Source organism: Scyliorhinus canicula, chromosome 6 (genome assembly GCF_902713615.1).
Source record: "Scyliorhinus canicula chromosome 6, sScyCan1.1, whole genome shotgun sequence".
Classification (NCBI taxonomy): domain Eukaryota; kingdom Metazoa; phylum Chordata; class Chondrichthyes; order Carcharhiniformes; family Scyliorhinidae; genus Scyliorhinus; species Scyliorhinus canicula.
The window spans coordinates 66,844,965-66,863,325 of record NC_052151.1 but is presented as its reverse complement, the minus strand read 5'-3'; the positions used below and the strand labels follow the sequence as shown (position 1 = coordinate 66,863,325).

Below are 18,361 nucleotides of genomic sequence, written 5' to 3'. Positions count from 1 at the left end.
ACCCTGGGAAAAAGCTTCTGACTATCCACTCTGTCCATGCCCCATAATTTTGTACATTTCTATCAGGTCGCCCTTCAACCTCCATCGTTCCAGTGAGAACAAACCGAGTTTATCCAAGCTCTCCTCATAGCTAATGCCCTTCATACCAGGCAACATCTAATAAACCTCTTCTGTACCCTCTCCAAAGCCTCCACACCCTTCTGGTAGTGTGGCGACCAGAATTGAACAATCTAATCCAAGTGTGACTCAATTAAGGTTCTTTACAGCTGCAGCATGACTTGCCAATTTTTATACCCTGCCCCATCTATAAAGGCAAGCATGCCGTATGCCATCTTGACTACCTTCTCAACCCCGTTGCCACTTTCAGTGATCTATGGACCCGTACACCCAGATCCCTCTGCCTGTCAATACTATTAAGGGTTCTGCCCTTTACTATATATTTCCAACCTGTATTAGACCTCCCAAAATGCATTATCTTAGATTTGTCTGGATTAAACTACATCCGCCATCTCTCCGCCCAAGTTACTAATCGATCTATATGTGATGAGTTTTATTCAAAAGAGGGGAGAGGTTCAGGTGGAATAAATGGGAAGATCATGGATAGGTCAGACGAGGCATTTTTGAAATCAGGGTTGTGACCCGCGGGTGGGCGGGTATTGGGAGGGTCTCGGAGCCATCCGTCGCGGCGCTTCCGATTGCGCAAATTTGCGTGCAACAGCTGGATTTTAACAATGCCGGCTGCGAGCGGCCTTCAAAATAACGTCCGTGACCACGTAAAAAAATGCAGGCACACTGCGCATGCGTGCCTGCTCATCGGTGCGCATGCGCAGAATCGCGTGGTTCCATAAGCTCCAATAAGGAAACCTGATCAGCTAGCATTTAAATGCATAATTTCACCCAAAATGTGAAGGCTCTTTTTTTCCAATTCTGTTATGAATTTCTTTTCTATTTCTGATCCAAAACCGACTGAGCTACCAGCACCTAAGTAGCCAAATTCTGTGTTACACTAAATTACATTGAAAATACCACCACATTCGGCCAACCATCCCATGTCCACATTTTTGCTAAATTCGGAACACAATTGAGCATAATTCTTATTAATAAGGCACTATTCATACATGAGAGAAAACAAGTGGAGAAACAAAAGAACATTCTGGCCAGCTGACTAGCCCACACCTTGGAATTGAATTAAATGCAAATTGATACAGGAGCAAATACTTTATCCCTCATGTCTTTCAAAATATGATACAGCTACTGGTTAGCCAGGTGGACAGAAAAGTAGCAAATGGAATACAACCCAGGGAAGTGTGAGATGATGCATTTGGGGAGTTCAAACAAGGCAAAGAATTACACAATAAATAGGAAGATACTGAGAAGTGTAGAGGAAGGGAGGGACATTGGAGTGAATGTCCACAGAGCCCTGAAGGTAGCAGGACAGGTTGCTAAGGTGGTTAAGAAGGCATCTGGAACCCTTCCATTCATTAGCCAGCCAAGGTAGATTTTGCGCAATCGGAGAAGCACGAGAAGATTTTTTAAAAAAGCAATGTAATCTTCCTGCCTGAAGGGAGGCAGAGAGCAGGTCAGCCCCCCCCCCCCCCCCCCCCCCGCCCCCCCCCCCCCCCACCCCCCCACCGAAGGTCGACATTATGTGCTTTGGGGACAGCAGCAAACAAGGTAGGAGAAAATGGTGGGAGCAAAGGTCGGCCTGCGTGGGCCCGAAGGTTGGCCAGTTGATAAAAATGAGTCCCCGGAAAAAAAGTTTGAAAAACACTGGGTTAAACGGTTTGGAATATTAAATACCAAAGATGTCATGGAATAAAAGTGGTAGTAGTAAAGAAACAAAGCATTGGTCCAGAGTAGGTTCATAGTAGAATAAAGATCAACTTTGTATGAAAACAAAAATGAGAAAACAAGATAAAAACTGGCATATGTGGGGAAAAGAGTCAAAATAGAGGCAGAGTTCATGGTCTGAAATTGTTGAGCTCCAATGTTAAATTCAGAAGGCTGTAAAGTGCCTTATTGGTAGATTAGGTGCTATTCCTCCAGCTTGCATTGTGTTTTGCTGGAAGATTGCTGCAGGCTGAGGACAGAAATGTGAGCAAGATGGTGAACTGAAATGGCAAGTGACTGGAAGAGCTTGCAGACTGAGCAGAGGTGTTTCTCAAAGCTGTCACCCAGTCTGTGTTTGATCTTTCCAATGAAGAGAATATAGAATGCCAAACTGTTGCTGCATTTCAAGCTTGGCATTCTTGTGGCTATGTTGATGAATGCAAGAGTATAAAGTGTCATAACCCACCGCATGGGACTTATGGGGTGGGATTGTCTTCCCCGTTTCCCTTACGGAGTATGAACTCCCTCGGAGTGTGTGCGGGGGACACTCGATCCATGTTGTATATAAGATCAGCCAGTTCGGCACCGGCCTTTCCAATCCGGTTGGGGAACTACAGGGAGCTGTGTATTATAACAATGTAAATAAACCTACGTTTCTTTGCTACAACTTGGTGTGGATTCTCTGCGACTTTGTAAAACTGGCAATGAGGAGTAAACTGGTTTCCTATCAACGCTGCAGCCCTGTCGGTTGAGCCACATCCCTAATTCGGTGGATCCAGGTTGGAACCTGTTTCTTTCGGCATGCCTCTATTCGGGTAGTTGGATGCTTTTGATGTCGGGAGTCGAGGACTGGAATCAGCTCGTGGAGCCAATGCATTATTTCTTTTGTGCGAATAACATCATGGAGCACGACCGGCAGATGGTGACTTTGCTGCCCACTTGTGGTGCCCATTCGGAGGTCATTCGGAGTTTGATGTACCCGGTGACGCCCAGCGGCCGCACCTTTGACCAGCTTGTGATGCTTGGTGGGGCTGCATTCCAACCCAACGCCATCCATTATTGTTCAGCGGTATCGTTTCAACACAGTGGAAAGATCCCCGTGTGAGTCAGTCACTGAATTTGTGTCCTGGCTACGAAAAATTGCCCAGTTCTGTGAGTATGGAACTGTTTTATCTGAGATGCTGCATAATCATCTGGCCTTCGGCGTCAACAGCGTGGAGACACATCAAAAGCGCTTGTCCGAGCCCACTGAAACTGCAACAAGTGCAACAGCTCTCCTTATCCCTTGTAAACCGTTGATCCTGAGGTGCTGGAAATACAGGGGGTGGAGGCGAGCGCCCTAGCGTGTATTCCCTCCCACATAGCTCCTCCCCACCCGGTCCAACTGCCGAAGGAACCCTGGTCTATGGTTGCAGGCCCAGCCGTCACGGCAGGAAATGTCCCCGGATTCTGCTGAGGCTGATTTGTGCCCGTGCGTGACATGCGGATGCCAGTCCAGGCATGGCCACAGTCAGTGAGAGCCCCAGCGGTCCCGGCAGGGGCAGGCGTCTGCCTCGGAACCGGACTTTTCATTCGGACAAAGAGACGTCTATGCAGTTGAATTATGTGGCGGCGCCCCGTGTGGCTCCCATTCTTGTTTCAGTGTAGGTGAACGGCCATTTAGTAAACATTGAGTTGGATACTCGGGTGTCGCTTTCTGTTGTGGCAAGGTGAACCTTTGACAGCATAAAGCGCGGTGCGCAGACTTTATCCTTGACTGATACACCGGCTTGGTTGACCACGTATACAGGGGACAGCTGAGTATTGTTGGGATAACATTGACTCTTGCGTCTCACTCTTTATTGTTCAAGGGAATGGCCTTAGCCTGTTGGGCTGCGATCGATTACACCATTTGCACTTCGACTGGCAGAAAATTCTCCGAGTGGGGACTTGTCTTCGACAAGTACTCTGAAGTCTTTCAGCCCGGCTTCATTTAAAAAAAAAAGCTTTGATAGTGTGACCTCTCTGCCCTTTTCACGATTACTATCTCAGTCTATGTTAGGCTAATTAAACAGACCCATTTTAACTACTCTATATTCCTTGCACCTCTGTAATTTCCTTGCAAATTTGTTTGTATTTCTTTCCACCAGACAATGATCGATAGGATAGACCCAGTGGTGTAATGGTACCTTTATTAATTCTTAGATATATCCAATTATACTCTGTCCTTGACCCCTCAAGTTTACATTCTCTCCACAGCACTGTAATGTTCTCCTTAAAATCAGCAATGCTGTGTTACCTTCTTCCTTTCCTGAACACATCGCATCCATAAATATTTAGTACCCAGTCCAGCCCATTTTTTAGCCAGGTTTCCATTATTGTCACAACATATATTCCAAAGGCTGCCTGTGCCTGTAGCTCATGTGCCTTATTTATCACTCGCTGCACATTCACATATATTAACAGTAAACTTAATTTAGACTATACTTTGTTCCCTCTTACTCTAATCACTGAATACCGTATTATTTTTTACATAGTGCTATCTGTCTACCCGAATTCTCTGCACCTTTTTTTACTTGATAATACTTCCTACTTCCCACACCCTAGCATGTTAAATCACTGAATAAATCAGAAATACTGTATGAATTCAAATTAGATAACACTAAATCACTAAACAAGCCCTGAGGAGCACTGCTTCTGTGTCTCACCTGAAACTGAGTTCACTTTTCTTAAAGGTACATTTCTTAAACATCCAATTCTGAAATGAAAATGAAAATCGCTTAATGTCACAAGTAGGCTTCAAATGAAGTTACTGTGAAAAGCCCCTAGTCGCAACATTCCGGCGCCTGTTCGGGGAGACTGGCACGGGAATCGAACCGTGCTGCTGGCCTGCCTTGGTCTGCTTTAAAAGCCAGCGATTTAGCCCAGCGTGCTAAACCAACCCCAATTCTTAAAGGCACTCTCACATGACACCTCCCGCAAGAAAAAAAAAGCCACCAACTTCAAGATGGATTCATTTTTCACTTTTGCACCATCCACTAAGAAATGCACACCGTAAATATACGTTTTCGTTTTTAAAAAAACAACACCTGCAAACAGGTATAATAATATAGTCCATTTTTCCCGTTCTTCTTCCTCCAACCGAAAACCTTCTCGATTGACAGTCTCTTTGAACAAGAAAGCCTCTGCACGATCCATCCATTCCTCTACTCCTCGGCATTTCTCTTTTGAATCAGATACTTTAGTTCAATCTGACCACAGACCTCCTTGCAATTACAGCTTTCAGGCAGTCAAATGCCTGTTGAAAGTCCCCTGTCCATTGAAATATTTAACGTTTCCTCAGCAATTCCATCAGTGGAGTAACCACGCCACAAATCTTTTGCACAAAGGTTCGATCAAATTCATTCATGCTAAGAAATCACATTATTTCCCTTCGTCTTGAGGGTATCGGAAACTCCTCAAGGAAAGTGATTCGGGCTTCTCCAAATTCACTTTCGGCTGGGTTCATCACTAAACCCTCCGCCTGAAGTCGATCGAAGAACTCCATACGATGTTTTAAATGTTCTTTTCATGTCTGGAAGTTGGAGATAAAAGCAGATTGTCCCACTTTCTCAATGCAATCCTTCAAACGTGGGATAGGGTAAGAGTCTGTTCTTGTAACTGCATTCACCTTTCTATAGTCCACACACAACCGTTGGGTACCGTCTGGTTTAGGCACCATCACTCTGGGTGAGCTCCATTGGCTGCAACCCACTTCAGATATGCCATTTTTAAGCATACTCTCAATCTCTCTGTTAACCTGTGCCAATTTTAAAGGATTAAGTCTATATGGATGTTGTTTGATAGGAACAGCATTTCCCACATCTACATCATGTATAGCCATTTTAGTATTTCCCAATTTATCTCTACAAACTTGCCCATGTGATATCAATAACTCTTTCAGGTCAGTTTGTTTTTCCTCTGGAAGGTAACTTAACAATTCATCCCAATTTTTAAGAACGTCCTCATTTTCCAATTTAATTTGAGGTATGTCAAATTCACAGCCACCTGGATTTGGTTCGTCACTTTGAGTTAGAATCATTAAAATCTCCTTTTTCTCTTCTTCCCTTTCAAAGTACCTTTTAAGCATATTCACATGACACACTCGGTGAGTCTTCCTTCTATCTGGTATTTTTTACCACATAATTCACCTCACTTAATTTCCTTTCAATCTGATAAGGTCCACAAAACCTAGCTTTTAAAGGCTCACCTACCACTGGTAACAACACTAAAACTTTATCCCCACTGGCAAAACTACGAACTTTGGATTTCTTGTCCGCTACCCGTTTCATCACATTTTGTGCAACTTTCAAATGTTGTCTGGCCAATTCACCTGCTCTATTTAATTGTTCCCTAAAATTTGACACGTAATCCAATAGTGTAATTTCCGATTTCTCACCCACCAATTTTTCCTTAATCAATTTAAGTGGTCCTCTTACCTCATGACCAAAAATTAGTTCAAAAGGACTAAATTTGGTAGACTCATTAGGTGCATCCCTAATTGCAAACAATACGAATGGGATTCCTTTATCCTCTGGATAATCTTGACAATACGCCCTAAACATTGTCTTTAATGTCTGATGCCACCTTTCTAATGCTCCCTGCGATTCTGGATGGGGCGCCATTGATTTAAATTGTTTTATTCCTAAGCTATCCATAACTTCTTTGAATAACTTTGAAGTAAAATTCGATCCTTGATCCGATTGAATTTCTGTGGGTAGTCCATATCTAGTAAAGAATTCAAGTAACTCCTCCACAATCTTTTTAGCTGCAATATTGCGTACTGGAAAGGCCTCTGGAAACCTAGTAGACACATCCATTATAGTCAAAAGATATTGATTCCCACTTTTTGTTTTAGGAAGCGGTCCTACACAATCAATTAGGACCCTCGTAAAAGGTTCCTCAAATGCTGGAATGGGTATTAAGGGCGCTGTTTTATCACTGCTTGAGGTTTCCCTATCACTTGACATGTGTGACATGATTGACAAAATTTAACTACATCTTTATGTAGTCCAGGCCAATAAAACTGTTTCTGGATTTTAGCTTGAGTTTTCCTGATTCCCAAATGACCTCCCACTGGTACCTCATGTGCAACACACAACACCTCCTTTCTATACCCTACCGGCAATACTACTTGAACTTCTGCCCACTTTTCATCCGCCTGCATATGTACAGGTCTCCATTTTCTCATCAAGACATCACTTTTACGGTAAAAACACTCTGGTATACTCTCAGATCGCTTTTCTGCATATGCTTTCTGATATTTCCATTTTATTTCTATATCTTTCTGTTGTAACTGCGCCAATTTTCCTGATCAAAAAATATCCGCCTCATCCTCCACCTGTTCTTGTTCTTTTTCAACCATCTGATCAAAAATCGTTTCTGATAATTGCACTTCAACTTCATCTTCCCTCTTTGATTTCTCCTCTTGTCTTAACATGTGACTTTGCGACCTTGTTACTACACAATCCGGAAAAATCCCAGGATATTCGTCCTTCAACCCTTCAGTTGTCTGATTTTCCACTGGCTTATCAACCACAGTAGGCATCACTCCCACCTGCGATCCAGCTATATCATTACCCAAGATAAACTATTCCTGGACTTTCCAACCTTACCTTATATAATGGAACGCTACTCCTCTCATCCTGAATTCCACATATCACCACCTATTCTGGCAACATTCTTCCCAAAGTCGTAACCTGTGACTTTGCGACCTTGTTACTACACAATCCGGAAAAATCCCAGGATATTCGTCCTTCAACTCTTCAGTTGTCCGATTTTCCACTGGCTTATCGACCACAGTAGGCATCACTCCCACCTGCGATCCAGCTATATCATTACCCAAGAAAAACTGTATTCCTGGACAAGATAGTTTATCTATTACTCCTACTACCACTTCAACACTCTTCACTGGACTTTCCCACCTTACCTTATATAATGGAACACTACTCCTCTCACCCTGAATTCGACATCTCACCACCTTTTCTGGCAACATTCTTCCCAAACTACATAATTCCTCATCTCTTACCATTAAAGATGGACTAGCCCTTATCTCTTAAAATTGTGACTTCTTTACCTGCTCCTCCTGATACACATGAGTAAACTTTACCACACAAGTAAATTCTTTAAAGACATCTGACACCTTCTTAGCAATTACTTCTTGAACAGGCTGTACAATCGTTTGCACCTCCTTCGCTTCCCTTGGGCTTTCCTTACCACTCTAACAAATCCCACTGTCTTTTCCTGTTTTACCACATCAGCCTTCCCAGTGCTTTTCTTCAACCACCGACACTGTGACTTTACATGGACTAGTTTATTACAGCGAAAACATTTGAAACTTTTCATTTCTTTTCCACCCTCCTGGATTTCTTTTTTAATCTGAGGTACACTCTCTTTATTGTCTCCCTTCAGATCACCTTTACCTTTACCACTTGAGTATTTCTCATGTCTGCAGTTTCTATCCCTCACTGGCTGAAACTGATGTCGGAAACCAATCTTTGATTTATGAACTAATTCATAATCATCTGCCATTTCTGCTGCTAATCTCTCAGTTTTAACCCTCTGTTCTTCCACATGAGTTCTCACTACATCAATTTTTAAACTCCTCCAAAAGTATAATTTCTCTGAGAGCGTCATACGTTTGGTCTATTTTCAAAGTCCTTATCCACCTATCAAAATTACTCTGTTTGAGCCTTTCAAACTCCATGTATGTTTGACCAAATTCTTTCCTTAAATTTCTAAACCAGTTGCAGATTATGTCTGTAAGCTTCAGGCACTAACTCATATGCACTTAAGATGGATTTCTTCACCTCCTCATACGTTCCAGATACCTCCTCCAGTAGAGATGCAAACACTTCACTAGCCCTACCTACCAGCTTTGTTTGAGTCAGTAATACCCCCATGTCCTGTGGCCATTGCATTTGTTTAGCTACCTTCTCAAATGAAATGAAAAAGGCTTCTACCTCCATCTCGTCAAACCTTGGCAATGCTTGGACATATTTAAATAGATCCCCACCACGTCTTCGACTATGGCGCTCAGTCTCATTATCCTCATCCATCTCCTCCAACTGTACGTGTCCCTTTGAGTCTGCCAATTTTAACTGATTTTCATGTTTCAGAGCCATTTTCCGAAGTTCAAACTCTCTTTTTCCCTTTCCTATCTCTTTGTTTCTTTCTTCTCTCTACTTTTCTTTTTCCTCTCTATCTCTTTCTTTTTCTTTCATTGCATATTCAAGCCGCTTTAATTATTTTTCATGTTCAAGTTGCTTTAATTCTTTTTCATGTTCAAATTGTTTAATCTGCAACTGGAGCTTTGCCATATCTAATGAGTCAGAATGTATCACTGGCAAACGTAAATGCGCAGATACCACGTTAAGTACCTCGTCTTTTTGTATTTTGCTCGGCACTGTTAACTGCAATGCTTTTGCCAAACCTAACAGTCTGTTTTTAGTCTTTGTCAGTAAGGTATCACATGTTACTGTGTCCATCCCCAAAAACTCCTGAGCCTCCGAAAGAGCCATTGTTCACAACATTCTCCTCACCACACCGGAAAAGCAACAATCCTTCACTGTCTTTAAGTTCACAAAAGCCAATCCAATAGACAGACTTTTAGCCCCCTCGAGCCCCCAGTTGTTATGGGGGAGGTGTTTTCAGAACCACAAACCACAAAATGTATCATGGAGTTCAACCAACCCCCACCTTAATGGATTGTTGCTTTTGAAGCACACAGCTTGTTCCCCATGTGTAGCATTATAATAATGGACACGTGGTTTTTAAAACAAAACAATGTTTATTCTATGAACTCAAATTAACCTTTTAAATAAACATTGGATCTCTTAACACCCCTTACTTCAAAGATAACCCCAAAAATAATACAACACTACCCAATCCTGCAAACTGTTCCTTTACACATCCAAAAGACTTCACCTTCACAAAAACAATAACACATCAGGTTACAGTTAATATATATTTTCTGTTGGATGGCAGAGATATATCAGCTTGGTTGACTTCAGCTCCAGCACCTTGCTTTTTCTTCATGCAGCTCACAGCCAAAAACACAGTCACACCCAAGCTGCTGTCTCAAACTGAAACTAAAACTCCCAAAAAGCAGAAGTGAGCTGAGCTCCCCCCTGTGACATCACTTCAGTAATAAGATCAGCTACATTTCTTAAAGGTACATTTCTTAAACATCCAATTCTTAAAGGCACTCTCACATGACAGGAGGGTGGGGGCCGCATAGAGTGGGAAGCCTCGTTTACAGTGTCAGTGGTATCAGAGGATTCACAGCCAATGTGCCTCCCTCTGTCTGTCTCACTCTCTCCCCTTTATCTTTATCTCTCTCTCTCGCTCTCTCTCTCCTTTCCTACTCAATCTCTGTTTCTCTCCAGAGCCTGGAAACATTTTTGATGAGCCGGGGCAGATCGGCGATGGCAGATTCCTGTCTCTTCCTTGAGTGCTTTCTCCCGGATCTCGAACCTTGCACTCTGCCTGCAACATGGATCTCTGATGACTGCGGTGGTGGTTCTGTCATTAAAACATGGCGGCAGCTTACCCAGAGTGAAGGACATGGGCGAAGGAGGGCCAGAGTGCAAATGGTGGCTGAAATATTCCGCCTCGTGACGCCGCAACCATGAATTGCAATTGGTTGGAGAATCTGGTGTCTGGCCAAACATCAGGTCCATGCCCAGCGCCCAAATCGGGTGCCATGCTCCGGTTCCTCGCTGGTTGCGATAAAAGGTTTGCGCTTTGCACCGGCTGCGACATGCAAAACTGGCATTTGCATGCATTTAAATGTGATTAGTGGGTTGAACACCGTATACACTGCCCCTCCGTGATGCTCTGCTCCTCTTAGGTGGAAATCTTGTGGGCTGCATTACTACAAGTATTTAAAAACATGGACTGGGCATCATGTCTACAGAGGGGGAGCGGAAGGCTAAACAAAATCACTGAAAAACAGTTTAAAACTGTCGGCCCTGCTGAGGATGACTGCTTGGGCTGGGAGCAGTTGTGGGTAGTGACTTAGTGGCATGTCCGTGGACGTGGGGTGTCCTCCTTGGGATCGGGGTGACCTGGCTCAGACCATCATTGCTGTAGCCTGTCTTTTAAACGCACTCCATCGGTGCTACTTCTGGACGCCTGGCTGCTCACCGCTGTGTGCTTCCTGTGTCCGTTAAAGGCTCAGAAGATCTCTAGTCATCTTGGAGCCCACCCAGGCTGCCCCTCTGGATACCGTCATACCCCAGCTGTGTCATCAAGGGCCAAGCTCAATCAGTAGCCCATCAGTATTTGACACTCCTCAGAAACACTGCCTCATTGCGCAGGAAGCAGGGGATCAGCAGTGCTTACCCTAACCAGGGGATACCTGTACTGCGGCCTTTGGAACCCTCCCTGATTCTCTGCCCTTCTCAGGGCAGAGAACTCACTCATCCCTCCGGATAGCCAGCTATCTACTTCCAGGCATTGTTCAGGAAGGCATGCTGGAATGTGCAACCCATGCTAGGATGCTGAGGAAGAGAGTGCCCTCCGCTCCTCACTGGCTTGGAGTTGTGGGTCCACCTCGGAATCCCAACCTTTGGGGGGGAGGGGCAGGTCTTTTCTGTGCCATCTTCATGCCTGCAGTGCGTCTGTAGTAAATGGATCGCTTAAAAACAGCTCCAGCTACGAGGCTCTTGCCGCTTATTCTGGCCCCAGTGGTTAGAATGCTCGCTGGGGGGGACAGCACAGTGGTGCAGTGGATAACACTGCTGCCTCACGGCGCCGAGGTCCCAGGTTCGATTCCGGCTCTGGGTCACTGTCCATGTGGAGTTTGCACATTCTCCCTGTGTTTGCGTGAGTTTCGCCCCCACAGCCCAAAGATGTACAGGCCAGGCGGATTGGCCACGCTAAATTGCCCTTACTTGTAAAAATGAATTGGGTACTTGTAGTGATATGCATCACTACACAAGGGATTAATGTAGATACACCACAACTAAGTAACCACTAGAGGGAGCACCAGAGATGTATATAATAGACATATAATAGAAGGGGCTGGTTTAGCACAGGGCTAAATCGCTGGCTTTGAAAGCAGACCATGGCAGGCCAGCAGCATGGTTCAATTCCCGTACCAGCCTCCCGAGCAGGCGGCGGAATGTGGTGACTAGGGGCTTTTCACAGTAACTTCATTTGAAGCCTTGTGACAATAAGCGATTTTCATTTCAACAGGAAGTCAAGGGGCACTCTTCACAGGAACGGCAGCGAGTGAGCAGGACAGCTCTCATGTAATATCTAGTTTAAGCGCTGGAGAGAGAACAAAATTACCCAATAAAGCATCTACTTCAGCTGTAAGACTACGAGCTTTATTCACACACAAGGAATAATACATGGTACCACAGGACTTCAGAACGCTTGCTAGTTAGATTACACAAAATGCAGACAAAGAAAGATCAAAAACAGAAGAAAACTCGTAATGGACATTCGATTTGGGGAGACTTCGCTGATTCAATGGAACTCGTTGGAACTCCACCACAGCTGAAAACAACCAGTAATTTAAGTCATAGATGAAAAATTTTAAAACAATTGTTTGAAATATATATCATAGCTAATGATTTGAGCACAGCCTCTGAAGAAACAAAAATTGCACTGCTACTAGCAGGACATGAAGCTGGCGAAATCTATAACTGCTTTAATTACTTGAAAGGTGAAGACAACAACAAATTAGAAGTAATACTCAAAAAATTTGAAGATCACAGTAACACGGTAACAATGCTGCTTTAAGACATTCAATGCTCGGAGACCAAATTGCACAGGGAATGAGTGGTGCGAAACTCAAACAATCATTATCAGAACAGAAAGGTTTAACGTTTGAAAAGTGCAGATCGCAAGAAAAAAATTAACATTAAGTCTTTACCATGAAAGAACGCCGAAAAAGTTCTTCTCTACGGGTCTAAAGAAGTTAAAATGTCGTCTGAGCACACTTTAAACTTTCTGGGGAACAAAAGACACAAATCTGCTTCTACGTACGCGCAGGAAACCGCAGCCAAGCATGCGCAGTTGAAAATAGCCGTTTTGTGCGAAGACCGAATTGAAAAAAGACGTTTTGGATGTGGATCGTTCTGTGTATGCGCAAGCCGCGCATGCACAGTTGAACAAAAAGAGCGCACAGTTCGAAAATGTTTGCGCATGCGCAGTTTAAGCAAAAGCGTACAGTAAGGAAAATCGATTTGCGCATGCGCAATCGATTCCTACACTTTACGTCATGAGCGTCATGACATCAGAAGACTCAGACCACGCCCAATTAAAGCAACACTGCCCAAAAATTATAAGTAAGATTTTTAAAGCTACAAAACAAATTTTTGTACCACAAAAGACAGAACAATGCCTGACCTTAAACCAGCAGTTTAAAGTAACCTCCACACTGGAACAAGCAGTTTGCACCACCCAAAGTGAAGAGCACAATAAAAAATCCGAAACAAAAAAAGATGATTTGTATATTGAAGAATGCTACTCAGACATGGCTGAGTTGTTTGGATATGATCACAAATGCATCAGCGACATGGTTGAAAAGCTCAACACAACTCTACTCGTAGTAGATGAATCCAGTATCATGATGCAATGGCAGATCGTCGATACATTGGATGACAGCAACCTGTCAAATACCCAAGAAGAAAATGACGCCACACAGCGAGTACTGACCAACTCTGTTGAGAGAGTACAGATCGACTCCACAGAGTGAACACTGCACGACTCTACACAGAGCGCGATGAAAGACTCAGAGAGAGCGATGCAAGCCTCCACAGAGAGCACGTTGACAGACTCCAAAGGGGAAGCACCTAAAGACTCCATAGCAAAATCCATGCATGAACAAGACGATGCAGGTCTATCCACCTTATCTGAGCAACCAGAAGCAGACTATGAAAGTCTACCAAGTTCACGTGAACAGCAAAGAGAAGACTATGAAAGTCTACCCAGCTCATTTAATCAACAAGAAGTCAATGAATTTCTACCCACTGTATGTGAGAACAGTGACAATGTGATCACAATCGACATACAAGATGTGCAAGATCACAGCGAGACTGACAGATCTCAGCTCGTCTGTACAGAAGCACTCAAAGTGAAACTACTCACGAACCCAGTGAGACCACGTCAATTGAAACCTCATCTACTCTAAACTACACACAAGAAAATGAAATCTTGAAGATTTTGACTCCAGAAGAGGAGCACCAAGAAACCAAAGATGATTCAAATGAACCAGAAATGACTCCAGAAGAGGAGCACCAAGAGATCACAGATGAAGCAGATCAACCACAAATGACTGATGTCACCAAGATCAATGCAACATCAGATCATTCTCACAATCCTCAAGAAGAAACGCTCAATGAAACATCAGATACCACAAAGGACACTGACACCAATAACTTTGAGAACGACTCAAATTATCCACACGGAACATTTGGGCGCAAACAGAACAACAAAAACCCCACGAAGCACAACAGAACAAGAACAACAACAGCAACAACAAGAAACACAACAAAAACAACAACAACAAGCATAATAAAGACAACAACAGCAACAACAAGCACAACAAGAACAACAATGAAAACAACAAAGACAGAAATGACAGAAACAACAATGAAACAATGACTTGTACAACATGGTACACCTCTGCACATGAAGGACAATGCAACAGCACGCTCCAAAACAATGACGAGTACAAACATACCATGGCATGACAATAAATCTCACAAATTCACATTTGCTCAAGAACAAAGAAGCACACCAGCTTTCAAGGCAGATGAGACACTAAATCGATACCACAAGCACAGAAAAAATGTCCACGTCAATCAACATCGGTGGTTCGACCATTCAAACCCCTCGTGATGACTTGTTGGTTACTTGAACACAAGAACACTAATGACATTCACAAAGAAATTACTATATCAACATCACGTCAACAACAGAAGAAGAAAAAAAGCTCAACCGAATAAATTCATAAAGTTGGACTCATAATTTTTTAAATTAAGATTGGACTCATAAATAGTAATTGGCTTTGTATAATCATCAATACCTTTTGTACAATTTTCTTTAACAAAGTACAGAAATTTGTAAAACGAAAATAGGGGGGATGTAGTGATATGCATCACTGTATATACACAAGGGGTTAATGTAAATACACCAACTAAATAACCACTAGAGGGAGCACCAGAGATGTATATAATAGACAAACAGGAAGTCAAGGGGCACTCTTAACAGAAACGACAGCTAGTGACCAGGACACAGGCACACAGTTCTCACGTAACATCGAGTATAAGTGCTGGAGAGAGAACAAACTTACACAATAAAGCATCTACTTCAACTGTAAGAGTACGACCTTTATTCAGATACAAGGAATAATACAGTACTCTAAATTTATTTTTTTTAAAAGAATGCCCGCTGTGCCGGGAATTGCTCGGAATTCATGCCAGCAGAATGCTGGCCCATTAGAATGTCTTGAATTTCTCCACATAAGCGCCCCCAATGCGAAGCGAATCGCATGGAATTCAGTCCTGGCGTCAACACGTAGTCTCCCAAACGGAGAATTTCACCCAAAGTAAAACCAAAAATGGCGATTCAAGTTGAAAAATGAAACAATGTTAAAGCGAAATGACGTTAAGCAGTTGCGGGGTGACTTAAAGTGAGGACTGACTATACTCAGCGTATTAGATTTGTCAAGCATGATTTCTCCTTCATAAATCCATGCTGACATTTTTGAAATCTACCTCTATAGTCACCATTATGTATCCTATTGGTAAGTCTTAATCCATTAAATAAGTGTCGTCAGTGTGACTTTTTTGCTTTTTTTATAGCTCTTGGCAGGACTGAAGGAGCCTGACTCATGTAATTACAGCCATAAACCTATGGTTCCATCTCTGGCTGATGTACGATGGATTGCTGATGATGAAGGTGAAGTTTTCACTCGGTTTAGGTATGTATGTCTACCATAGCTTTAGTATTGTAAGTATATCCACAAATTGTGCTGATTTTGTCTGTCTATGGTGTTCATTGAGAAGTAAACAATTTGATTTTGTGCAACACTTAAGCTGCAAGCAAGCCGTCTCACCTGAAAATATCAAAATAATCAGAAATCTTCTTATTAAAATGTGTTAAAAAGGGCTAACTTACAATGTTATATTAATAGTTCACGGAGCATTTTATCTAAGACAGAATTGGGAATGAAAATGTAAAAAATCTGATATGTGTAATGTGATTGGATTGTCTTTTTTCCAGAAATGAAATTCGTCCTGTCAAGGTTGAACAGATGTTCAGCCCAATGCAAGAATATTGCAAGCCAACAATTTCTGTAAATCATTTAAAAAGCAGAAATAGTACTTGGAACCTTGGTGCATCAAATGAAAATGCCTTGAATAAAATCTATCAACTTGAAGATGAGTTGACTCGTCTGAGGTCTCAAATTGCTATGCTTGTCACGATGCAGGATCATAGATCGGATATTCCTTGTAAGTTTTATAAATAAAAAAGCTTGCATTTACATAGCATTTTCATGATCTCGGGGGATGCGAAATTGCTTCACAGCCAGTGAAGTAATCAGTGAATGCTAAATATCTGTTGACCTGTGCACAGCGTCTTTGTTGACTTGGTACTCCATAGTCTTCCGCCAGGGAATTTTCACATGAGATGCACAGTGAGTGCCATCGCTGGGCACATAAATTAAAAAGCTTCACTAGATTTCTCTTAAATGAATCTTTAAAGGGCATGGAGATTGAGATTTGTGGAAGATTGTGCCTGTTCTTAAAATAAAAGCAAAATACTGCAGATGCTGGAAATCCAAAGTAAAAACAGAAAATGTTGGGGAAAATCAGCAGGTTTGGCAGCATCTGTGGACAGAGAAACAGTTAACGTTTCAAGCCGGTATGACTCTTCTTTCTCCCATTAGAGATTCTAATAATAAAAATCTTTATTGTTGTCACAAGTAGGCTTACATTAACACTGCAATGAAGTTACTGTGAAAATCCCCCAGTCGCCACAGTCTGGCACCTGTTCGTGTACACTGAGGAAGAATTCAGAATGTCTAATTCACCTAACAAGGGACTTGTGGGAGGAAACCAGAGCACCCGGAGGAAATCCACAGACACGGCCCTGCTGGTTTTTCCATCATTTTTTCTGTTTTTATTTTGTTCCTTGATTGTTCCGAGGGATCTGGGGGGGGGGGGGGAGTAGTATTAGCAAAGGAAACACTTTCGAATATATACATTTGATGCTGTTGCTAAACTAAAATGAAACGGGTAGCACAGTAGGGCAGCACAGTAGCACAGTGGTTAACACATTTGCTTCACAGCTCCAGGGTCCCAGCTTCGATTCCCGGCTTGGGTCACTGTCTGTGTGGTGTTTGCACGTTCTCCCCACGTCGGCGTGAGTTTCCTCTGGGTGCTCCAGTTTCCTCCCACAGACCAAAGATGTGCAGGTTGGGTGGATTGGCCATGTTAAATTGCCCTTAGTGTCCAAAAAGGTTGGGTGGGGTTACTGGGTTATGGGGATAGGGTGGAGGTGTGGGCCTGGGTAGGGTATCCTTTCCAAGGGCCGGTGCAGACTTGATGGGCCGAATGGCCTCCCTCTGCACTGTAAATTCTATGATTCTATGCATATCAGGTAAGGAGACTGCAAAGTTGCAGTGTGCAAAGCAGAAAAGGCAATTGTTTTTTTAATGAATATAGTAAATGAAATATGAAAGACCTTTTTAAGAGATATGCTTTGGTTAGACTGCATCTTGAATATATGGTTCAATCCTGCTCACTGGGTCACAAAGGGCACTCAAATCTTGAAAATGGTACAGAAAAGAATACCAGATTTCTATCAAAACTATGAAGACATATTGAAGAAAGTTTGGCTTTTTAGCCTTGACTGGTGACAAGAGGAGAGCACTTAGAAATAGCGTTTAAGTAATAAATGAAGTACAAAAGGTAATTCTGCAACACTACTGTGAGTTAAGAAAAGGATATTGGCCCAAATTAATAAAAAGTAAATTTAGGACTGATGTCAGTGTAGCATTGTGTTTTTGATAATGTTCTATGCTGTCTATGCTTGACTAGTTAAGCTGCTGTGATGGTTCAGAAAAGTAAACAAACAACACAGAAGCTGCTAGAATCCAAGAACTGAAACATTTATAGGCATTTTGAGTTGCAGGCTTTTGTGAAACCCTTGTAAATAAATTTGCCGCTACACACATGGAATCTAGTGTATTATCTTCGCATTGGTCTGAGATATAAAATACACAATAAACTGGCAAACGCCACAGTTAGGTGTTCTTCACACAATGGGTAATGAGCAGGTGGAATGAGTTGCATAGAAATGGAAGAAGTGAAAGCTGGAACCATTTATGTCGCTGAATGGTATGAGAAAAAGGATTGTGGCTGTTGAATAGATAAACTAAATGGGCTGAGTAGCCCATTTATATTATATCCCTCTTGTGCAATAGGTAAAATACCTATTTTTTTAACTAAAAACCCATTAAGAAATAAAGATTTACAGAAAATGCATCTTT

The 18,361-nt window shown here is 42.6% G+C and overlaps 1 protein-coding gene across 1 annotated transcript in view; it reads left to right on the top strand.

The window, feature by feature from the left end:
• Positions 1-18,361, top strand: part of mtfr2 (mitochondrial fission regulator 2) — a 42,075-nt gene that overhangs the window by 10,942 nt on the left and 12,772 nt on the right. Inside the window, exons 4-5 of the mRNA XM_038799418.1 lie at positions 15,669-15,787; positions 16,090-16,319. Coding sequence (XP_038655346.1) covers positions 15,669-15,787; positions 16,090-16,319 — 349 coding nt within the window. The remainder of the gene's footprint in view (positions 1-15,668; positions 15,788-16,089; positions 16,320-18,361) is intronic.